The sequence below is a fragment of the Crocodylus siamensis genome, chromosome 12, assembly GCF_052110815.1.
Source record: "Crocodylus siamensis isolate JL-2025a chromosome 12, ASM5211081v1, whole genome shotgun sequence".
Classification (NCBI taxonomy): Eukaryota; Metazoa; Chordata; order Crocodylia; family Crocodylidae; genus Crocodylus; species Crocodylus siamensis.
Genome location: NC_143406.1, coordinates 37,773,746 through 37,798,864, shown reverse-complemented (window position 1 = coordinate 37,798,864; position 25,119 = coordinate 37,773,746). Strand labels below are relative to the sequence as shown.

The following is a 25,119-nucleotide window of genomic DNA, read 5'->3' as shown; positions in this document are numbered from 1 at the left end:
AACGCATCTTTTTGGGCTCGCGGCAACATGCGTGCGCCTGCCAGCGGCCGCTGGATTGCGGGTCCCGAGGAAAAAAGCGGCACTTCGATCCTCCCCCCGCCCCCATGGTGCACCAAGTGAAGCAGTTTTGGTGCGTCTCAGACCCCTTGGGCTAACGTGGCCGCAGCGCCAAAGGCGGCTTTCGTTTCCCTCCGTGCTCGTTCATTACGCGGAGCAGGTGATGCGCTCGTGCAGAGGCATAGAGACTGCCCCCTTTCGGTGGCTCCTTTATTACAACTCCGGGACCATGCACGGGTTTCTGGCGGTGAAGACAAGGGGGAAGTAAAGCGCGGCTCTAAGGAAGTAACGCCTTCACCCCTCAGTAATTTGGCGAGAAGTAAATTAAAGGGGGTGGGGGAAGCCCTATTTTATTTGATAGCTGAAAGTGCTATCCTGAAACTTGGTGCGACTACAGGAGACACTGCACAGTGCCGTAATAACACTGCGCAGTAGCCGTGTGGGCAAAAACCGAGCTAACCTGCCCTACTGCACAGTAATAGTAGGCTCCTGCACGGTGTCACGAAAAACCCATGGGCTGGCACTACTGCAAGTTACTGTGCATTGATTGTGGTATATCAGTAGCTGATGAGCCAAGTACTAAATGTAAATATGCAGCAGCTGGCCCATTTATGAACAGGTAAACATGCCCAGAGGGAACCAGGAAAGGATCTTTCAAGACAATTTTTTTAAGAGATAAGGAACCCATAGAGGCAGAAAAGTTACATTTCAGGTTTTCAAATCTAGAGCAGAAATGTGGGAAGAAGTTTTCCTAACTTGTTGGCAATGTTATTTTAGCATCAATAAGCTAACACACGTTTCCACCAACTCTCTGTTGGCTGATGAAATACCTGCAGGGAAAATGCAAGGTAACTTACCCCTTTCATCCATGGGGCAAGTGACCTCAACCTACAAGGCAAAAGCAGGCAGGGGGCAGTTACCATAGGAAGGCTGAGACACTGGAAATTCACACCGTTGCTCGTAACTTGTTTGTGTAGCCATATTTTCAGATACTTGTCTTTTGCTATGTATAATCCCTAATCAATGAACATTTTGGGCACCGGCTTTGGAAGTCCTCCCAATTTTGAGATAAGCCCATCAAGAGGAAGCATCTTGGGGGAGGAGGGGAAATGGAGGGTGTTGTGAATGAGTGTTAATGAAGGTCATAACAGGTAAGAGATTTAAGACATGCACAATTTTAAGCACACTTTTATTTCCCCTCTTACGCAATGTCACAACTAATTTACAAAAAAACCCCAAACCCCCAAAATTACATCGCGCATCTTTTCTGTACAGCCAGTGTGCACTATTTACATAAATCTATTTTCCACCTTTGATCTGTTTCCCAGCTCCTCACAGTAAAATGCAGTGGCAGCAGGTCTGGTCAATCTTTCACTTTATTCAAGTCTTTCTCTTTATGGTTACAGTATTACAGGTTTACTGTGGCAGCTCTCCCTCCAGTTTCTCATCCACTTGAGCAGCCAGTTTGGGAGAGGGCTTCGCTCTAATTCCTGCATTTTTTTCAGTGGTGATCTCCTTTGTGTTTGGGATCGTACAGTCCTTTAACTTTCTAAGAACAGCTACTGATATACCACGTTTTTGGTTTAAGTCTAAAATTAGCTGCCAGTCTGCTATGTCAAAGCCAATAACTACTACAAAGCCTAATGCAGCCCATGTGGGTACAGAACTGTACTGTGACTTAGTACAAACCAAGTTACATATCTTAATGTTGGTTTTCTTTGAAAAACTGCATAATTGAAAGGCTTTCAAATTTAAAAGAAAGCAAAATTAAACTTAAGAGGCTGGCAATGAAAGAAAGCAAGATTTTCACGAAGAAGTATTGATTCTGGGATTTTGGTCTTGTTTTAATAAAATGGTCCACAGAATCAGCGAATGCAAACTTCTTTGGGCAGTACCCTAGCTGATTACGTGCCTTGTCTATTCGGAAAGTGTGAGTTACAGCGACGTTCCACACCTATAATGCAAAAAGAAACCCACCAGACAGAGAGATGAATCCATTAGAAACCTTGAACAAACATCTCTGATGTGACAGTAACAGGTTAGAATTTACAAGAAATAAACTCTCAAATTAAAATAACATTGGATCAAATTGTACAAGTTGGTCTTACAGGTGGAAGATCTTATCAACCCACAGCTTAAACAGGGACAGCAGGTTTTTTTGCTTGTGGACATCAAGAGCGAGTGCTCAGACATATCCTATCAGCATCACTTGCTGGAGCAGAGCTGCTATTAGGCAGTCACCCTATATCTATGTATCTAAGGTACTTTTACGGCTCCACAATACTACCAAATCTGATGGCCTCACCTTCTTTAAAATACTATTATGTCTGTTTTATAGATGGGGAATTGAACTCATATTTTCAGAGATATTTAGGCACAAGCACATGAAGAAAGATATTGAGGGGGATTTTCAAATCTAAAGCATCTTGAGTTTGAAAATCCTACCAGGTGCCTAAATACTTTTAAAATCTGGCCCTGCCTGACACACCCAAGGTTACACAAGAGATGTGTAAAACAGTGTGGGATTAAATCCATCTCTCCCATAGCCTAAATAAGTACTCTAACCATAAAGCTATAATTCCTTGAAACATTGCTTTTTCCATCTTCTGATTAGGTGTACAGTTAGGTGCTCCACTACTGAAAATGTTACTGATGCTGTTTAGGCCCTAGCACAGGGGTGGGCAATCATTTTGGCTGGAGGGCCACTTAATGAGTTTTGGTGAACTGTTGAGGGCCACAAGGGTAGCCCTGTTCCTTGACAAGTGCCCCACCCCTGGTCGCCATCATGGGATGGAAAGTCCTGCCCCTAACCCCTGACCTTTACCACCAGAAGTCCCTTCCCTTGCCAGGGCCAGGCCTTTCCCCCGCATGAAGGCTGGAGTGAAGCACACTGCCCTGGAGGGACAGGGTAGGGCTTAGGCCCCATGAAAGCGCATCACAAGCAGTCACAGGCCAGGTGGTTACAGTTAATTGATGGGCACCTGTCCATGGGCAAGATGAAATCACCTGGTGGGCTGAATCCAGCCCACAGGCCATATTTTGCCCACCACTGCCCTAGCAGATGTTGGTTGCCTTTAATGGGAGGAATGACATGGTAAGTAGCTTCTAATACTAGCTCTTCAGCCAAATCCTGCAATTTTAACCCCATAGTTAATATTTGGAGACTGGCTCAAAAAGGTAAAGGTAGTATAGCCTAGGTCCTCAATTTGGCTGTATCAGATCAGATTTTCCTCTTGCAGCAACAAAGAGAATGATCTGTCTCAGAATTTTTTAACACCTAGTAAAAAATTCATTTAGCCATAGATTATTTCAATTTTTATGTTGCAAATTATTTTGAATATTCACTTACCACAACAGGCAAAAAATACTTACTAATTTGTGTTTTATAAGAATAACTTAGAATCACTTGTTTTGGGATGTGTTAATCAACCTAAAACCATATTTTCTTTCATATAACACACCTCCCTTACAAAAGCTGCACCATGTTTCTGAAAGGCCGAATGAAGAAAAATGATCTTTCCTTGAGACCCTCTGCCAGAGAGGAAGCAAAGTGTCCACAGCCAGCAGCTAGATACTAGCTTTACCTTAGCTTTCCCCTGGCAGAGGCTTAAGCAGCAGAAACTGCTGTTACTGTATTCCTCAATATAATGTGCACCCTAATTTCCAGCAACTGAATTTTTGGGGAAAAGATGTGGGTGCATATGAGAAAATATGGTAATACAAATGTGCATAATTAGGAATAAATGAATCATCTACATTTGATTTTTGTTTAGCTTCAAATTTTTCTAATCTCAGAACATGAGCCAAATTATATGAAGCGCTGACTGGGAACTTTATTTTTTGACTTTCATATATTAATTGTGCAGACTCACCAAAAATTGTGCCCAATATACAATGATACACTTCCTGTGACTTCTAACTGGTTGTTTTATGAAAATATATTTTACCTCATTTCTGGTCAGCAAAGGTGACACTTCAAGAAGTGGTCTCAGTGTGAAATGCAGATATTCAATTGTTGTGGCTGTGCAACAGAAAGTTACTATTTGAGATAACAATAGTAAATGACTAAATACTGTAATTTTAGGGTAACAGTCAGATAGTGCTGAAGAATACTTAGATTCTGAAGACCTGAGCAAAATCACTGAAGTTAGTCAGTCTCTTTAGTTGAGTAAGATAAAATAGGTTGGTTTTGGTCCTTTTTTGCTGCATAAGGTAAAGGCTTAATTGAGAATGTGTGTATGAAAAGGGTTTGCAGGCTTGGGCATTGATTTAATTAAGACTCAAGGACTTTAGAAAACCATAGTGATACTAAACCAATGTAGATGGGATTCTACCTTTGTCACCTATCCAAGACTCCTTAAATTTAGAGGGAACTTGGGTTACATAAGAATGCAGAATTCAGCATTAAAAAACCCCAAAACATAATTTTTAGAGTAGGTAATAAAGAAGGAGTTTTTTACCTGTAATCTTTTTATTCATAGTGTGAATGTTCAGAGAGCTTGAATAAGGGTTATATATCATTTCTGTCACACTGGGTGAGTCTACACATACAATTAATGTGAAGCAATAAACTCTGGAGCAATAAACTTCTGGGTGCAGTGTCTATACATGTATCTGGGGCAGCAGCAATTTGAGCTGGGGTACAGCAGGCCAGGACTGGTAAGAGGCATGGGAACTGCATAAAATAAAACTGTATAGTCTTGCATTTCACAAAGGTGTTACACAGATTAATTCAGAAAAACTCAAAAGTACAGCTAAATAAAGCATAATATATCAATATATGGTACTCAGAGCCTACAGTGATGGAGATATAGTAGACAGAAAGTTATATAAAATATATTACCTGCTGCATAAACTAAGGAAGTAGGAATACGTATCCATGGTTGACTGTAGCCTAATTTTTCAAACTGAAAAGGATTTAAAAAATAGTGAGCAAATCGCTGAACTTCTGATATTATTTATAATAATTATTTTTTTCTTTAAAAGATTCCAAAGACAAGTGGCACGTATACAATATTATATTATTTTGAAATAACAGTGGGCATGTCTACACATTTCCCTACAGTGCCTTTGTTACTGTGCTGTCATTTAGTACTTCCTTTTAGAACTTTGGTACTAAATGATGGTGCAGTTAGAGCCCATACTGCTCTGTGTATGCAGTTATTTTCAGCTGCTACATCACTGTAGCACCGCAGTATAATGAGGGAGCATGTTCCTATGGCGATTTAACTGTGGCATCACGATTCTTGCCCGCGGACTCTACATTGGCATAGTGCATTGCTGCAGCAACACAGGGTCACATGTAGATGCACTCACTATGAATAGAAAAGAAGTCTTAATATTTGGGGCTTAATCCCACAATCCTAGTGCACTGATATCCCATTTTACAGTGCTATAGTTCTATGTTTTGGACCGAATCATTAAAAGTGAGATGTTTAATTGAAAAATTATTGATATTGCATAATGACAGGCTGAACCTATGTTCTTTATACATCCAAAATTTCTACTGGTATCAGTAGTCTGCCTAAGAATGTAGGGTTGATTACTAATTAGATAAGATAAATATAACATAGTAGTTTCTACTTATTGTATTAATTCCATTGTCCTGGCTTCAATGAGTTATTAAGTCCCAAATTTGGAAAGGGTCTCCTGCTCCCAAAAATTAGCATGTAAAAATTTCAATATGTACACCAAGGTTGGAGTTGTATATATGCAAATAATTATACAGATACAATTTTCTGGTTTGTGCATGTATAATTGAATTAATAATTTTCAAATGTGAGCATACAGTTTTTTCTAGATAAGTTGCATTTGAGATAAACATATGTATTTTACATACTAGTGGAGTTATCCATTCAAAAAGATTGACATTCTCGCCATCGTTTATGTAATATGCCTGACCACTCTGTTAAAGAGGGAGAGAAAAGACATCTTAATAACATGATAGCATGGACTGACTTTTATATGCTCATTCCCTTTTTAAAAAAATCTTTAATGACTGTGAAAATAATATAGTAACATCAAAAACAAGTACATGTAAGAATATAAACATTAATGTTAGCTACATTTATGTTTCAATCAACTACTATGTTAATCAACTACTATGTTGTATGTAATTAAAGTGACTGACTTAATATTGCTTGTCTGATGTGGCTAACATTCTTCCCTTAAAACTTGCTTATATAAATTTTCCTCTCATAAAAATCACACAACAAATAGCATAGTGTATTCTGCTCTTCTTTACACTAATTAAACCCCAGTGAAGTCTGTGTGGCTGTGGACAGATTTTGGCAAACTGTGTATTTCCTCTTGGCAGCTTTTGGAAAAAACTCCCACTAATCTTCTTTGGTAATCTTTCCAATGTACTTTTCTTAGTTTAATTTTTTAGCTTATGAAAACAATTGTTTACAAATAGGAAAAGATCTACAAGAACATTTTAAATTGATGCACCTGTAATGAATGTGCTGAGCTGATAGTTTGCATGTACAAATACTGTACAGGAAACAGGCAGTACACCTACAGCTAAAGTTGTGTAACAATTTTCTGTATTAAATACATAGACCCTGACTCTGCAAGTTGATCTGTACAGATAGCAACACTAATATCACAGCTATTATTGCCAATGGATTTTCCCACCCTCAGTCCTAAATCTGGCTTTGTTTATAGAAGCAATGAGAAATGTACATATGTGCCCCAAGCTGCATACTGTGCCTTTACTCCTGATACAGAGATAATAAATACCCTCTCTTTGGAAGAGACTGTGGGGTGAATAATTTAATTAAAAATATGTATCTGATATGGCAACATAGCAAGGCGAAGAGCATTCACCAAAGGACTACTTTACAAACATTAAGAGGTAGCACCATATTCCTACTATAGCTATTTTAATTTTAAACCTGTATCAGACTAGACAGGGCATTGCTTTTCTCATTCTTGTTGTTGGGTTTGTTTTTTTACTTACGGCTATATAGTTCTTTTCAGAGGTGAGCGCTTCAGCAGCTAAAATATGAGCTTGTACAAGATTTTCTACATGAACCCAGTTCATTTGAGCAGTGGGCTCCCCAAACCTGAAGCGAAAAAAACCCCTTTCAATATTCCGCTGTGGAAACAAAAAAAACAGAGACTACTGCAAGAGAGATTTTTATATTAGGCAGCACGCCTTTTCCAATTGGTTTAGCATAATAAAATTAAATCTTGTTTCTAAACATGAATACTGACATAGTGTTAGAGAGATCTACCGTTATGCATTACAAAGTACTGATGATTAAGATGAAAAAATTGATTTAATGCAATACAATACATTTTAAATAAATCAACAGCTGAGAGTACCCAGCACTAGGACCTTTCTGCCCCTTATGTTAAAGTGGTTATTTAAACCCTTTTTTCCAAAATACAGTAGGGCTAGGATTTTCAGAATACCTACATACCATTTAACTTTTCAAAATACCTATCATTAAATACAAAGTTTAAGAAGCCCAAATATGACAGACAAAAATTAATTTCAGGTTGAATTAAATGTTTGGTTTGACCCAAGTCATATTTTATTTTTTTTAATCTTGTGAGAACAAACAACATTTAATTTTGGACATAGGTATTTCATATTCCTATTTGACACTAGGGCCTAATTTTTTTCTTTAGATTTTGGACTTGTGTGGATGATCTGAAAGAAAGAAGCCAGTTTTATAGGATCTGGCATGTGAATATATAAATGGTCTAATATCAGCAAAATATTTTGAACATTTGCCACTCTCTTCATGTTCATATACAAGTGGCAGGTGCTTTGGTACCAGTTATGGCATGTCCAACAGGAACAGCAGGTCTGTCACTTGGTTTACTCTTTGCAATAAAAAGCCCAAAAGAGTTTGGTAAAATTGTGGGCTTTTTAGCTTTCATGAGCAGGTTTTATGAAGTGTTCCCGAGGACAGTCCAACTGAAATGGCTTAAATTCAAAATGGAAAATAGGTGGTGGCAGACCCGATGTTTTGGAAGCACTCAGGGCCCCTTTCCCATACTCCCCTTGCTACCTCCCTTACACTAGTGGCCAAGCTGGGTGTTTTGTGGGATAAGCCCAGCAGCCCTTCCAGGACACCCCCCTCCTGGCCTTGGCAGCAGACACAATACAGTGTGGCTGTAGTTATCACAGAGATATACTGTACATCACACGCCCTGAAAGAAGGAGCAGTAGGGAAAGTCAAGAAGTGCCTCAGTGGGGTGGGGACGGGGGCACGCAATGTACATAGGAAAGGCCGGCGGAATACGAGGGTGTCTGAGAGTGGGACAGAAGGAGGAGAGTATGGAGATCTGGGATTCACCAAGGGAGGAAGCATTTGAGGGCTCATGAAAGGAAAATGAAGCAGAGCTTGGGCACCATGAAGAAAGTGAAAGAGCTTGAGGGGAAGTGAAGGTGGGAGAGCCCGAGGGCTTGTGGGAATGAGGGCTTTTGAGGAACAATAAGGGAGAGGGAACAAGGAGGTTTGAGAGGACAAGGAGTCTGTGTTGTGGAGAAGAGGAATAAGAGCAGGCTGGGGACAGAAAAGGAAGATGGTGAGGGGGTAGATGGGAAAGAACGAGGGGAAGACTGATGGAGTTTGGGGGAAAGAAGGGCAGAGAGGATTTTGTGAGAAAAAGGGTAACTCTTGAGTGCAAAATGAGAGGAAATGGAGGATAACTGGAAAGGAGTGAGAGGGCAGAAGAAAGGTCTGATATTCAGTGTGCTGGACTGGGACTCAGGAACCCCAGGCTTTACTCTCCCCTGGGCCTCCTCACACAGCTTGCTTGCATCCGCCTTAAATCCCCACATGAAGAATCTGGACAAGCACTTCGTTTACCTGGGAGAGTTTTGTGGCCATAAATCCATGCCTGTCTGTGAACCATACAGATATGATGGTGAGAAAGGCTGAGTAAATATTAATACGAGTGCTTTATAGGCACCCGACTCAGGGAGAAATAGCGAGGCAGTCTTAGTTATACTGGGCTCAAGGAACATGAGGTAGTTTTGATGCATTGTGTGTTCAGAGAATTAACGGGGAAAGGGCCGTCAAGTGTTTCTGGGAGATGTGAGGGGAAGGGGTACAGAGATATGGAAAGCAGGGACATGAAAATTAATGAGGAGAAGGGTTCCTCGAGAGGAAAAAATAAGGGAATATTGAAACAGAAAGGGTTAGCTTGTGTGGCTGGAGGTAGGAAGGAAGAGTGGGAGATTTGGAGAGTGTGAGGGGAATGATGAGGGGCTCTGAGGTGAGGGGTTTTGAGGCAGAAAAAAGTACAGGAGGGAAGACAAAGAAAACAATGGTGAGGACCAGAGGGGAGAAAATCTAGGAAAAAGAAAGATGAATATTGTTGCTGGGAAAGGGGAAATATGAGAGAAAATGGGGGAAGGAGAGAAAAGAGGGGACTGTCAAAGGGAAACGAGTGAAAAATAAGATACTGATATGAAAAAGGATTGGAAAAGAGTCTTGGAGTAAGAGGGAAAATGTAGAAAAAGGATGGAGATAAAAAAGCCGATATTTTAAAAAGTACTGAACTGAAAAAACAGAGAAGCGGAAGAGCAAACTCCCCACTCCCACCCCCAAAACAAACAACAACAAAATCAGGTTAAAAAAACAAGAGTAAACATACCTTAAGTTAAAAAAGCACAATGAAGAGCACAGTTCAAGAAACAGAAAACAGAAAGAGAAGAAAGAAAAAAATGAAACAACCATAGTAAGTTCATGCAGCTAACTGTATGCACATACATTTAAGCTGACACTGTTGCAATTAAATAAACATCCCAGCACCCCATCATTCATTTCATATATGTGGCATACAGCAGATATACATGATAGGATGGTGTCACTGAAAAGTTTAGTATCAAGATTTTTAGGAAGAGTTACGCTACTCATAACTTTACATAATCACTTTATATGAATGCAACAAAACTTATTTGCCATGGTACTCCGTTTTTTATGCCACATTTTTACACGAACAATATTTCAGGACTATATTCACATTTTTATTGGAATGTTTAGTTGCGTCTTGTAACTTGTGACACCAAGTTCTTTAGTTACCTTGACCCAGTTGTATACAAGCAAATTACTCTTTCACACAGAAGGTAACATCTTTATATCAGGATTAATGCAATTTGGAAAGGCAGCTTTGCCCTTTTTTACCTGCCCCATGGAACAGACAGCTGATGTTCTTTCCCAAAGCTGTCGGTCAGACATCATGCCTGACTTTTCCATTTCAGCACAATTTTTCTTGTGTTTGTGAAAAATACAGATCAATCCTAGAGCTGGATGAAATTTTCTTTTGATCAATACTAAATCCACTAGAAAAAATGTAGCTATGAACTACTCACAAATTGGGCTGAATTTGGCTAATAGTTTGGGACGTAAAAAAGGGAAAAGGGATTTTGAAAATGTCAAAACATTTTCTTTGAAGATTTTTTTACCCTAATTATTTCAATTTGGAAACTCTGAAACGTTTAATTTTGAGATTTTCAAAACAAAACTTTCTTATTTTTAATTTCAAAATATTATTTGTCACTTAAAAATTGATCTACATTTTTTAAAAGAACACGGGTTTTTTAAAGGATTACATAACCTCAAATGAAACAAGAACACTTCATCTCATATCAAACAAAACATTTGGATTGACCTAAAATTAATGTTTGTTTCATCCAAAAAAAACCCCAACCCAATGTAAAAACAACCCCTATCTTTTATCTTTGTTTTGGTTTAGGCAAAAACTAGTTTATTTGACCAGGTCTAATCTATTCCTTATTCAAAGGGTTAGGTAACTTTAAATAGTCATGATGCCCTTAAAACAGCAGACTCAGGTGACTATGTGCACACTGTCTTCTAAACATTGTACTAAGCCAACAATTTAAAACAGAGCTAGTAAAAAATAGTAAACATGAGCACCTGGACTGCTTACCCTTTAGTAACCTATTGTACTAGAAAGTGTTTCAGGCTCCTTAGCCTGTTTCATTGGATAATGAAAGCTGTTAAAGGTTGATGATGGAAATAAGATATTTTCCTTGTATCGCGTTTCGTTAATATTTTAACACTTTTGTGTATAAGTTGCAAAGTGAAGTTTGAAATACCATAGATACACCCAAATCTGTATAATTACAGTACAAATATTAAACTATATCAAATCAACATACGTAATGTTTGCTGGTGATAGAGAATGACTTAAAGTCTCTCTTTATATTTACTGAACATTTTTTAAAGATAATTTCCTCCCTTAAATAAGCCATGTTCTACATTATAAGGTTTTGAAAAGTTAAAAGCTGTTACCTCTGTAACACAGATGATTACTAATTCTATTATGTACAGAATGGAATATTTTTTAATCAAATAAAATAAAATGCATACTGCTATTCGTGGCAGGTGTCTTTGCTCTTGGGGCCCATAGATGCCTGGTGGGCGAAGAACACATGTACGAAGTTTATCTCCTCCTATAAGATATGATAAAATGTGATTCTCAAAGGGATTCCATATTATTACATTATAGACACTTTTGACTGGTCATGTGAGAGTTCACTGCTGTAGCCTCTTCATTTACAGATATTATTTTAAAATTAATTACTTTTCCATTAAAAAATTAATCAGTACCCATAAAAGGTGCTAGCTTAATAGCTCTCTTTCTCCAAAGAACAACCAAAGCAATGGATAGTAGCAACACAAAATTCACCAGACTACCCTGCCAATATGCTTCAAACTTTAATTTAGAAGGACTCACTCTAGTTATTTAAAATCTTTTATCCATCCAAGCCTTCATTTCTGTGTTGAGACGATCTATGCATGTGCCAACAGTGATTGTAGATTTTGTGATATTACCAAGTATCAGTAGGACCACTAAACAAAGTTTACATCAACCGCTTAGCAGCTGTCAGAAATTGATGGTTTTCAGTCATTAGGCATATAAAATAGATTTGAACCACTGAAATTAAAAGTCTCCAATACACATCTGGTTCCCATGGCAATGGATAGAAAACTGGATAATGTTGAATGGGAGAAGGTTGAGGCTTACTGTTAGCTGAACGTCCTACCTTGGCAAAGTACATTTGTTATCTAGTTTATGATCAGTTAAAAATTAAATTCTTAATACCTTGTCTCTAGTTTTCGATAAAATACAGTACCCACCAGTCCTGATACAATGTTGAATTACAAGTTGATCTTTGAGATGGTGACTGATTAAATGCTGATCAAATAATTTCATTTTTTTTAAATAGCTACCTTATATGGGTGACCCATATAAGTTATTGGGTTTTTGCTTGTAGCCATGTTGGTCTAAGGACATAGGCAGGCAAGGTTTTTTGAGCAGATGTGATATCTTTTATTAGACCAACTGAGTAGTTGGAAAAAAGTTCTTAGCAAGCTTTTGGTTGCAGTCACTCTTCGTCAGGCATAGCGAGTCTGCTGTACTGAGACTCCATGAAATGAGAGGAGCTAAAAGTGTGGCAGGGTGTTAGTGAGAGTGTAAATAGGTAGAAATTAATTTACACTCTCTATTTACCTTTCCAGTTTCTACCTATTTACACTCTCACTGACACCCTGGCACACTTTTAGCTTCTGTCATTTCTTGGAGTCTCAGTATAGGAGAGACTCGCTATGCCTGAAGAAGGGTGACTGAGCCCAAAAGCTTGCAAGAACTTTTTCCAACTACTCAGTTGGTCTAATGAAAGATATCACATCTACCGAAAGAACCTTGCTTACCATGTATAATTTACCATATTTACCCAAACTCAAGATAATGATGAATTTAAAATGATCACCCAATAATTAGATTCTAGACATGGAAAATGTAAACATTTGTTATAATTTTCTGTCTAGAATCTAATTATTGGAGGGCCATCTTATGTTTATCCCCTCCCACACCCCCCGCCACTGCGGCAGTGCAACCGGTGGCAGGGGGGCAGGTGGTAAGGGAGCCAAGTAGCCTGCCACCTGCTCCTAGCTGTGTGCCCCCTGCCCCCTGTCATCCTCCACCATTTGCCTCCCCACCCTCATGCTACCCGCACACACTGGCAACTGCCCCCCACTGACATCTGCCTTCCCTACTTGCCCCTCCTCATGCCTGTACCCCATGGCACCTACCTCCCATGATGCCTGCGGCCCTTGGTACCTATCCCCCATACCACTTGCCTCCCCACCATCCTCAGCCACTGCTGCCTTTCCTTCCAGTATAAGGGGCTTTTATTCCCATGCTGAATGGGGCAAAATACCTTGCCTTGGATTCAAATACATACAGTGTTTCTTATAGGAATATGGAGCTATAAGCTAATCCTAATAATGCAATATTCTTGTTATAAAGAGCTGTGGGAAAAAGTTGGAAAAAAAAAGACAAAACCTACAACATAATTTAATTTGTAAGAAAATAATCCTCCTGGCATGAAATTCACATTCCTGACATGATATTAGCCACTTCGCAGTACTTTGCAAGTATCAAGTGAAGAAAGTCTTTCCTGTAAATTGTCCACAGCTAAATTTAACACAGTAGCAACTGGTCACACAGTATCATGTTGCACTTTACGTTAATTTGTATTGCACTAGCAGTTATAGTATCTCACAGGTGAACTTAAGTATTCAAGTGTATAATTGACTCTGGCAACATGGAAAACTCTGGGAAGCACTAATAAATAATTCTAGGCTAATGTAATATTAGCCTTTTACAAAGTCTAGTATATATATCTTTAAGGAACTAATGATTTAATCAGGATTCATATTTACTTATACTGTACACTACCTTCAAGACAAGTCACTTAAATAAGATTTGGTATTTTTTAATTCTTTTATTCCTTAGAAGTAAAAAAAGGAACACAGCGCTAGTACATCAAAAGTTTTTGTGAGTGTGAGGAAAGCTGTAAATATTCTTATATTTTTTGTGGAGAAAGTTTTAATTTCTAGGAATCATTCTGTTTTTCTAAAAATCTGTGAAGTATCTTGAGGAATGAACACACAAGCCCAAAATGTTAATTAGATACAATATCAGGAAGAGGAATATATCTTACTGTGTTTTTAATGGATAAAGTTGTGACATTAAGAAATAGAGTACCTGAGAGTAGACTTGCATTAGCTGCTAGTACCATTTGGTCTGCAATTGATTTGGTCTTGGAATAATGGTCAATATGCTGGACAGAGAGAGAACAATTATGATTTTTTAAATTTAATTACATCAGCACAATCTGTAAATGACAAAATGAACAAGTACCTTTGTCTGATTTGTTCCTTGCTATCAACAAATATTTTCTCAAAATTTAGAAGTTGTAAGATAATTGTTTAGAGTAAAATGTCAAAAATTATTTTTTATGGGAAGTTAGCATTTTTGTCTGTATAAATTTGGATTTCCAGTTACTGATTGTAGCCCATTTGCAGACTTTTTTTAGACTTTTAACAATATACAAATATTTCTTAACGGCGATTTAGAATATAATTGATTACATTTTATTTTTTTAATTTATTCTAGGATAAAAGAAAAGACACAGAAGCAAAATATTGAAGAGTGAATGATTTGGTATGAATTTAGGTGACTGCTTTTCCTGCAGTGCAAATTTAGTTTAATACAGATATGTTTTTTCCAGTTATTTAGAAACATGTTATTAAAAATATTTTTGTCTGAAATTTTATGGTAGCTAGATATTTCAGTATATATAGTAAAGTATTTCAGTACTGTATTTTAGTATATATAATAAAGTACTGTCATTAAAAGAGGAAGATGGGAAAACTGGAAAAAAAATCACATGAATTGATAATGAGCACATTCTTCTTAGAGGCAGCAATTTCACATCAAATGAGTAGGAGTTCAATAACAGTATTATGTTTAAATAGAAATTGTCTTTGACAAGAGTCAAGGCACACAAGAGGTGTTTAAGTAATGATGACTATACATGCTCATTTGGGTCCCAGTCTACAAGTGGTTCTTTATATGCAGGTAGAACTGAATTGCATAAACTCTCATTGGACTCTGCATAAGCATAAAAGCCTACACAGAATTTATTTTTTAGATCAGGGCCTTGACAGTCAGCAAATTAATATAAACAAACAATTACAGTACTTAAAATAAGGATGCACTATGGTTTGAAGTAGTGCCTATAAAACTATAAAAAAAAGTTTACTTTTGTTTCCATTTTTTTCCAGCAGCAATAAAGTAAATCAATAAAAAAGAATAGAAAATTAATGCAGACAAAAATACCTTTTCTAGTGGGAAATATGGCACAGTTTCCTCATCACCTTCTTCAATGTGATTCCCTCCAAACACCACATTTATTGTACTAGTATATACCAATCTCGGGACGTTTCTTTGTTTGCAAACTGCAGCGACATGCAAAGTAAATGAATTTAATTACAACTGGAAGAATGTAGAAATAAGCAGTTTCTATAAGCTGTGAGCTTTTTCTCAAGCAAATGGCACATATTAAAAACAATTCTTCCATTTTAGGATTCTTTTTGACTTACTGATCATGTTTTTCATGTTAAATACACCTTGCATTCCAAATAATCCCAAAACATGTTATAATCTTGCACTGTATTCTTACCAGGTACCTAAGCCTGTTACTGAATGTTAGTTTTGTGGAGGGCTGGAATTAGTCTGTAAAGCCAGTGCTAAGGGAGGAACAGCAGAACTCCTCTAAGGACTGCCCATGTATATTAGGGCTCTGCAAAGCTTCAGCCTCTGATTCAATTCAGTGGAGATTTGGCCCGGTGCAGTAGCCAAATCTTTGAATCCAAATAGAATCAGAGGACCTTTTAATCTCTCCAAATTGAATCGGAACCCACTGAATCGATTCGGAAAGATTTGGGCATTGAGACAGCTTTAAACCTTTTTTTCTACATACCTCTAGGTAGCATGGGCTCATGAGTGCTGTGATGCTGGGGCACATGGAGTGTCCCACAGAAGCATGGGGGGCTCCTGGGTTGCCATGCCTCCTGGGTTGCCAAGCCGGTGGGTACGGGGGAACCCCCTGCATGCTCCCCAGTGGACCCAGAAGTGGACTGAAAGTGGTTCTTGTCCACTTCCAGGTCTGCTGCTGAGCACACTGGGGGAGCCTCCCATGCTTCTGTGGGTCTCTTTGCGGTCAAATGCCGAGCTGGGGTGGGGGTGGGGTCACCAGCGCACTCCCCAGCAGTGGACCAGAAGTACTTCCAGTCCACTTCTGGGTTTCCCGCTGAGCATGTTGAGGGTCCCCCACATATTGCTGTGGGATGCTCCATGCACCCCAGCATCACAGTGATCACGAGCCACACCTGTTACCTCAAGATATGTAGAAAAAACTTGTAAAGCTGTGTCTCTGTGTCTGAATCACTGATTCACCAAATCAGCATTGAATCTTCAGATTTGGATTCAGCTGAATTGAATCAGGGACAGTGATCCAGTTCAACAAATCAAATCACTGTCCCTGATTCGGGCTGAATCCGAATTGAATAGGGACTGCTTCACACACCCCTAATGTATATTCACAAGTTAGTAGGGTTATAGTAGGTAGAAAGGCAGGGTAGAGCTGCACCTTTATAGACTGACTAAATCAGAAATGTATGGCATTAAACTTTCATAAGCAGAGGGCTTACTTCACCAAATACTGTGACAGGATTGTAGGAAGCAGAGCTGCTAAATAGAAAGCAGTGATTAAACTACACAGGATAGGGAAGCGGGGAGGAAGAAAAGGAAGGCAATGCTAAGAAGGTAGAGCAACTGTCAAAACCATAGCCATGAAAATATTTAATTTCTTAAATGGAGGCAGATTCTGACATAGGTTAAACATGTTTATGAGATGCTCTAGCCAGGCAGCAACCAAGGTATAGGGTCTGTTACTCCTTGTTTCTGGCCTTCCTGTGACTCTGTGAAGACACGACCTTCCTAAAGGGATGCTAAGAGATGTTCAGAGGCAGGTCTCACAGATCAAGGCACATGATAGATGTGTCTTTGCTCAGCATGTGGCCTCGAAGACCTTCCATCACTCAGTTTGTGGAAACTTCTCAACATGGAGGAGAAAGAAGCCAAACTCAACAGCAACATATATTTCTGAGGGAACCTTGTCTTCCTTCACTCCATTTGCTTTTAACAGGGATGATCTTCAGGGAGTAGAGCTAGCTGTATACAGGGCCTAAAGGAGGCAGAACAAGAGTACAAGCCAATTCGGTTTTGCAGGGTAAATGTCATTATATTTGAAAGGGAAAAAAGAAGAGTGGGACCTCAGGCATAATGTATACAATGCTGTTTGAAAAGCCATAGCTGTGAATGAGTGACTCAGAATATAATTTATTGTTTCCTGAGCTTGCTGCTGAAATATTACAATTTATGAAAGACAAAAGTGAATTTGATTGCCTGAGGGTTTGGGAGGCACAAAGGAAAAGAAAAGGGATATTTTTTTTCCTTTTCCCTGCTGCTGTCTTAAAAGGATAAAGAGATAATAATAATAATCCTTGTGTTCATAGACCACTTTCTATATGTTATAATTGTTATATACTTTAAGGATTTTTATGTGCTATAGGAAGGTATTATTACACTAATTTAATTTATAAGGAAAAGAACTGAGTTTAATATGATGGTTCTGTTGTGGACCGATGCTGATGACTTTGTGAAGGCTGTTCAGGGATGTCATAGGGTGCTACTGGTGCAGGGATAGGGGCTCTATTAGAATATGCACCTTTACATGTAGCAGAAGGTGAAGGAGACAGCAGCACAGAGACACCTTAAGGTCAAGTGCCTTTGTTTCCTCCTACTTGGCTCTGCAGAACTCTCCAGCATCCAACCCAGCTGCCCAGGCTACATGCTGTGAGAAAATTCCACATGTGGGAGAGCGAGGCATAATATCTAGGGGTCCTGATTCCTAATCCTATGCAAAAAAAAAAAAAAAGTGGAGAGGGTCATTTTCTATATAAAAATATATACCAAAACTAGTTTAAAGAATGCCTTGCATTTGAAAGCTTGTCTAACTTCATCCTAGACAAGCAGTTGGTCTAAGACAAGCAGTTGGTCTAATAAAATATATCTCCCCCTAAAATCTTTCCCTCTTACCAAATAGAATGTTACCTTGTTGTACCAATACACAAATACAGGTTCAGATACATACCATCAATGATGAATTTTGTTCCACCAATATTTATGGATTCAATCTGTTTTCTTTGTAGCTATAAAAATATAAATATTGCACAGTATCTGAATCATGTCATACTTTACATTCACTAGATGACTGTTGTAAATGTCAAAAACTAAATAACAACATCCAACCCACTGTTTGCTCTCCCCTCCTGCTCCCCACACATCCCTTGTTCTGTTTGCTCTCTGAGATTTCACAAAGTAAGGCTGTTTTTTTGCAAAATACACTCTTATTTTTATTATCATTATAAGAGCTGATGAATATGAAGAAAAATGAGTGGTGGTGTTTTTGATAACAGATCCTTGGTAACTTTATATATTTTTAATGTGCATGTCTTAGTAGAGTCCAGAGGAATTCAGTGCTTTTTTTTTTGTTTTTTGGAGATCAGTCACAAAAATAATTTGACAATCTAGCTGTGATAATTACCATTATTTTAACTGATGTGCTTTATTTCATTAAGGAGTTATTTCTTTTAAATATTTTAACATTTAATTTTTAACAGCTATCTACCACAAAAAGTGATGTTAATTTTGACCACAGTTTACCAGCTAATTGTGGAAAATTTTAAATGAAACAATTGTTGTAGTAATTTAATACAGGCTTCAGTTCGATGAAAAAAATCATAGCGAGAGTACTTGTGTATATATATAAACGGGGGCATGCGCAGTTTCAGGGGAAGTTTCAGGGATTGTGGAGTAAGACTCAAATATAGTTATAATATGTGCTGTACTGAGGTGTTATAGCAGTATATAGTAGTATAGCAGGTAAGGTGTCTCACTGCAGCTCCAGAGGCGTGACTTCAAGGCCAGCTCTGAATGCATGGCAAAAGCTATCCTCAGTCCACTCAGCTGTAAATCAGGAGCTGGTCATTTGGGCTAGAAAGTCACAGATGACCAGATGTGAAGTTACCAACATTGCTCCCTTGTGTGCTTTTGGCTATAGAAACTGGCATACCTTTACCATGCTACCCCAATAGGTCTGAATAGACCTTTAACTTTGATCTACTCTGTGGGACCAGGATTTAGATGAATAGGATTCTCGTGTGTTATCTGTAGGCTTAAATTCATCACACTTTCACTAAAGGGAGAAACTGAGGAAGAAGGAGGTGAAGTGACTTGTCCAAAGTCATGCACTGAATAAACAGGTGGCAGAACTAGGAACTCAACCATATTTTCCTGTCTCTCAATCCTGTTTACTAATCACTATACAGCTCTATATCCACCCTTCCTAGTTAAAGATCTTCTGGAGCCTGTGATCGGAGACTCTGATAATGAAATCACTTTCCCATCACCAGTAATACAGTATTACATGCACAGATTCAGTATAATAAATTTTTTGGCACAGCAATTCACTGAGATGATTTGAGAATTTAATTGTATAGTATTAGTATAAGTAAGGTTTCAGTATATCTGAGTTTACTGCTCACTAATCTTCCTTTTCTGGGAATTTGTTGAGAAGACTGTGACAAGACAACTCTATAGCCAACTGGAATCCTTAGATTTCTTTGACCTTTTTCAATCATTTGCATACTTATGTATGGCATTGGTCTTGCAGTTTGATGACCTACAAGTGTTGGAACAAGGTCAGATGTGCTGATGATACATTTAGATTTGAGAACAACCTTTAATATTGTTTAGCAGCAAGTGTTGTTAACTCACCTTCAGACCTTAGTTGGAAGGATGGTATTCTCGAGTGGGTTCATTCCTACCTCTCTGGAAGGTTGCAAAGGGAAGTATTAGACAATTGCGGTCCCAATGGACCATTTATGTAGGGATCTGCAAGGTTCAGCTTTGCTACAGTTTCTTTTCAATGTCTGGGAGAATGCAAAACAAGTTTAAGATACACTGTCACCCATATGTAGATGACACCCTGCTTTCTGGCTTTTTTCCTCAGAACTGGACTTGGATTTCCTAGTATGTGGCTGATGTCAGGACATGGGTGAGATAAGCAAGTGAAATTCAGTCTCAAGAGCACGAAAAGGGGTGGGTTATGAGCAGAAAACTGGCATACCTGATGAGACGGACTTAAGAAAATAGCCTGGTTACTGAGAGGCTTGTACACTGGGATAAGAGTTTACCTCTGTTTAATGACCCCTTTTGATTTTCATGATCTGAAACATTACCTTCATTTTAAAGTGTGTGTGTGTTTCTTATTTTAAACCAAAAGTATAAAGAAAAAAAACAAGAACAGAAATTCTTTTCATTATGGTTCTCAGAATATCTAAAAAGAAATCTAACATATCATGTTCTGACAACTAGACTCAGGTCATAGCTTAATCTTACGAGAATTCATGTAGAAGAACATAAGAAAGTTATACTCACTTGCTCTAGTCCTGACATTCCATAGGATGCTATGTGAAACACACAGTCAGCCCCCTCACAAGCTGCAAACAGGGCATCATAATTTCTCACATCTGCCTGTAAAATACATGAAAAGATATTTTATAGTTGGTTTCAAAACTGTAGTTTAGAATTTGCTGTTTGGTGATAATTGCACAGAGTATTTATGAACTTAGTTATGCATAACCTTGTGGAGGCCAAGGGATGAAAATCACACCCCTTGTAAAAAGCTTTCTTTCAAGGGACTTAAAAAACATTGACTTCCTTAAAGCCTCAGGATACTGCTGTAAAATAGGAAAGTAGTATCATAATCATTTGACCAGGGAACAGGCAGGTGAAGTGACTTGTTCAAAGTTGCAAGAAGAAATGTTTAGAGTTAGGAGTGGACTGCAGGAACCCTTGGTTCTAACCACCAGATACTTAATTTCTTCCCTCTGTTTAGCTCAGACACTTTTTATACAGTCTGACTGACGAAAATGCTATAAAAATGATGGGAGAACCTTACTTTTATAAGATCCTGTACATTATATATGATTGGGTAGATTCTATGAAAATTGTGTTGCTGAGATAGATTAACTTAATTTCAAACAGCTTAATTTAATTTTATTGTTGTGAAAACACATTTTTGATAGTACCTGAATAAATGCTGCTCCATTAGGAACTTCCGAAGGAGGTTTTTGTATATCATACAGGATAACTGAGGCTCCTGATTTGGCAAGAGCACAACCCAGACTGTATCCAAAGTAGCCTCCGCCTCCTGTCACTACTGCCTTCATGCTTCTTTTACTTAAAGCTCCAGCATGTCCATTCAGATTATAAGTAGATGTTTGGCGCCAGGGGGGTATTACCCCATTAGATATATATTTCGTGTCATGCCTACAAAATGAGAGACCATTTTCTATCACCAGACACACAACACAATTTCTTTCCCATGCTGAAAATTGCTCCATAGTGCTCTGGGGTCCAGATAATTCCATTAAGTTTCATATTAAAAAGCTCCATTCAGGGCTGCAAAGTTTTCCTTTGACCTGTTCAAAAGATAAATCACAATATTAGCTTCAGATTTCCAAACAAGACTAAAAAGGCTCACTTCTTAGGGGTTTTGATTTTTTAATTTGTTTTTGTTCTATGTTTCTCTTAAACTTAAAAAATGTTCATGTTTGGTAAACAGTACATGCTGTCATTGTATTTGAGAAATTAAAGTTTTTGGTGTACATTTTCTTTATTAAAGATAGCAACCTCAATACACCTAAATATCTTTGCCTATATTGGACTTGTAATTTCTAGATAGCAACCTGCAGCATGAGAGGGAAAAATACATTTTTATAAAGAACATAAAAAATGTCCACATTTCATGGGTGCACTGATGTGTTCTGCATGCTAGCTTAAAATAGAATACTACTTCGTAGCAAAATTTATTATGACATAAATTAATTGTTTGGTTTCCTGATGGCTTCAGTTTAGTTCTTGGTGTTATATGTCTGCTTTTGAAGCTCAAATAGCCTGTCACCCAAGGATTTGGGAATCCTGAACTGCCAGGGTCATACTTGAAGAAACAAAAATGTTTAATTTCTACAAAATGTAAAGAAGACGACAGAACTTTGCCTAAAACAATTAGTAATACCTACCTAATCTTTCTGACATACACTCAGAACAATTTGAAAAAAAGAGTTTGGTTTTGCCCCACGTTACAAACAACAAAAAAAGAAAAATCAGCAGCTGAATAAACACTGAAAATGTGTTCATGCTTTAAACGTTGGTGGTGGCTGGGACTGAGATATTATGAGGAAGCTTGCACTGCTGCTTCCTATTAAAAGACCATATTTTAGATCAGTGGTTTTCAACTTCTTTGATTCCACAAAGCGCTGTGTAATCAAATTCACAGTAGCTTGGAGAACTGGAAGAGGTACAACTGCAACCTAAACTGGTCTAGCCAGATTGGAAGTGGTATAATGTAACTGCGTTAGTGCAGTGTTTAAGGTAGGCTAACTGATTTGGGTACAGCACTGTGGGAACATGGTTCCAGTGTTTCTGTGCATAGGATGGCCTGCACAGAACTGGCTCAGCTACCCGCCTGGCACTACATATGGTGACACTGGTGTCATGAAGAGGTATTCCACGCAGCTTTGCTTGTACTACTGCTAGACCCAGAAGCAATGCAAACATGTACATTAATTAGCCTACCTACAAATTTGGCACTAACTTTGCTTCTGGTTCAAGACAGAGCATCTGATGCAGCATAGCAGCTCACTATGATGCTGCCTGGCACTGTGGCAGTGTTTTGGGGGAAGGGCATGCCAACCTCACTAACCGCTTCCTTTTATTTGCCTTTGTGGCCCACCACTAGAAGGTTCTGATGTCCACTGGTAGGTTGTGGGCTGTTGTAGATAACGCAAGACAAATTTGTCGGTCTGTTGCTTCTCAGGGCAATGAAAAATATTACTGCAGAGAGAGGGAGTGAAAAATATACCAATATATTGATTAAGAAAGTAAAATAATAAATCATTCTGATGAAATGATTGTATTTTCTGTTCTATAAGTAAATGGTATTGAGTAGCTGATGTCTGTACATGTTTAAAACATCAAACCACTATATGGATTCTAAGCAGTTATGATTATTATGGTGATTATTATTGAGGCGATCCATTTAATTTCACTCTATATTTATAGAACATTAATAATTTATATTATTTAGAAGCTGGTGAGGAATCCCACTTACAGATAAGTCATAAAAAGGATGCTACAATTAAAATTGTATGATCTCCATTAAAATGTTAGAAACTTCTGTTGTCCTTGCTGTCTGAGGATTTTAATGTATTGCATAAGGATTAATTTAAAAATCCCCATAACTTTACAGATAGGGATGTTACTGCTTTCTATATCAGAAGAAGCAGAGGCAGACAGATGAAGTCATGTTATGAGGTCACAGTGAATGGAAGAGGAGGGAGTAAATTTCAGAACTTCTCATCAGCAATCCTAGGTCCTAATTATTAGAAAACACTCACTTTCCGTATATCATGTGTCATTTTTCTTAGAATCTGAGTTCTGAAATGTTCACAGGTGAGGCATATTGCCATAGAAGCAAAGTTTAGACTGATCTAAGGGTATATTTCTAGCAATAGGAGAGTTAAGCTGAGCAACATTACTAAGGTGAAAAGCAAAAAAGAGTTTTAAATAAAGCCTATTCGTTGTAGAACAGATTTACTAGGGAAGTTATGACAGCTTTATTGCTAAATCATTTAAATAAGGACTGGGTTGCAGTACTTAAGAATGTATTACACAGAATGATCCTGCATTGCCAGGGGTGATGAACTGGCGAAGAGAGCCCTACATTTCCAATTCTAATTTCTATAATTTACTTTCTAAGTAATCAAAAATAGTAGAGAAGCAAAGTTAACCAGAAACATTACATCGGCACATTAAAGCATTCGGACTGGATGCCTCTGAGGTCTAATTTCATCTGCCTTGTAGAATGTTACAGTTTAAAAGGCGAGTGTCGCTGGCAGTTGATGCAGTTACCTGGAATTCTGGGCCGGCTGCCTGGAGGACTGAAAACTTAAATGAATACACCGCCACTCATTCGTTATCCACCAGGGTTTTATAAATAACTGTCTTTGGTCAATCTCTCTTGCTATTCAGTGTAACGGTAACAACTGATTACAATTCAGGGAGAAACACAGTTGTACACCCCTAGGACCTCTCACTAGGATATTTGCAGTACTTTTATATTTAAGAAATGGATGCAGAAAACTTTTACATTTTGTGTTTGCGGATTTCGCATCTGGAAAATGCTAAAATGAAAAGAGTACTGAGATATTAGAAGAAGATAGAAAAAAAAAGACCAGACAAGACAAAACAATCCTTAGTCCTGTCCATCACCAGGGAAGGGCCACTAAACAACCTCTGTTTACCGGTTGTCCGGCTCTTCAGCATCGTCTACTGACTCGAGTCACTTTTGTGCCTCCCGGGGGATGGCCTGGCACGCTGGCCCTGACACTTCGCTGGGCCAGTTACCCACGTCCAGGACGTGTGGTCTCTGACCTCAGGGCTGCAGCTTGGTTCCCCCGGTTTAAAAAACGCAAGTTGCCTGGATGCGAAGAGCTGCTCCAAACACCCCTTTCTTTTCCCAACCCCACGGACTTAAATGTATCCTGCGGGATCTTTCTCTCGCTCCAGGGAAGTGACCATCAGCTCCCGAGGGCATCCACCTGCCCCGGGCAAGGATAACTGATGCCCACTCTCAGGCACAGGACCTAGTGCCTTCCCGCCCCTCTTCCCCTCCTCCCGAGCATTTTGGCTGTCTGTTTTGCAAGGACAAATAAACCCCGGCTATTTTTGCAAACAGCAGGTGATACAGGAACAAAACAACCCCCCAGAAGTTAGAAAGTATCTGAGCGCGCCCGGGCACCATCAGGCCTCGGGGAGCGGCCGAGCAGCAGGGGCGATTACCCTGGGCAGGCTCCGAGGTGTGGGGGTCCCGGCTGCTCCTGGCCCCCTGCGGGGATGCTCCGCTCTCTTCTCTGGATGTTGACTGGCACAAAGCGTCCCCAGCAACGCATCGTCCCCAGACCAGCTCAGATCTTCGGGGTCTCCGCACGGCCCATGGCCCGGGGAGCGTCCGCCCGGGGCCGGCGAGCAAGG

The 25,119-nt window shown here is 38.9% G+C and overlaps 1 protein-coding gene across 1 annotated transcript; it reads right to left on the bottom strand.

Moving 5' to 3' along the window:
• Nucleotides 1–1,759: 1,759 nt before the first annotated feature.
• Nucleotides 1,760–25,119, bottom strand: LOC149854939 (putative short-chain dehydrogenase/reductase family 42E member 2). The gene is given in 13 exon segments (XM_090023733.1): nucleotides 1,760–2,011; nucleotides 4,005–4,078; nucleotides 4,901–4,964; nucleotides 5,897–5,962; nucleotides 7,019–7,156; nucleotides 11,415–11,497; nucleotides 14,098–14,173; nucleotides 15,235–15,353; nucleotides 18,113–18,170; nucleotides 20,461–20,556; nucleotides 21,114–21,374; nucleotides 21,376–21,506; nucleotides 24,928–25,119. Coding segments are annotated over 12 exon segments (1,392 nt in total). The 5' UTR covers nucleotides 21,481–21,506; nucleotides 24,928–25,119.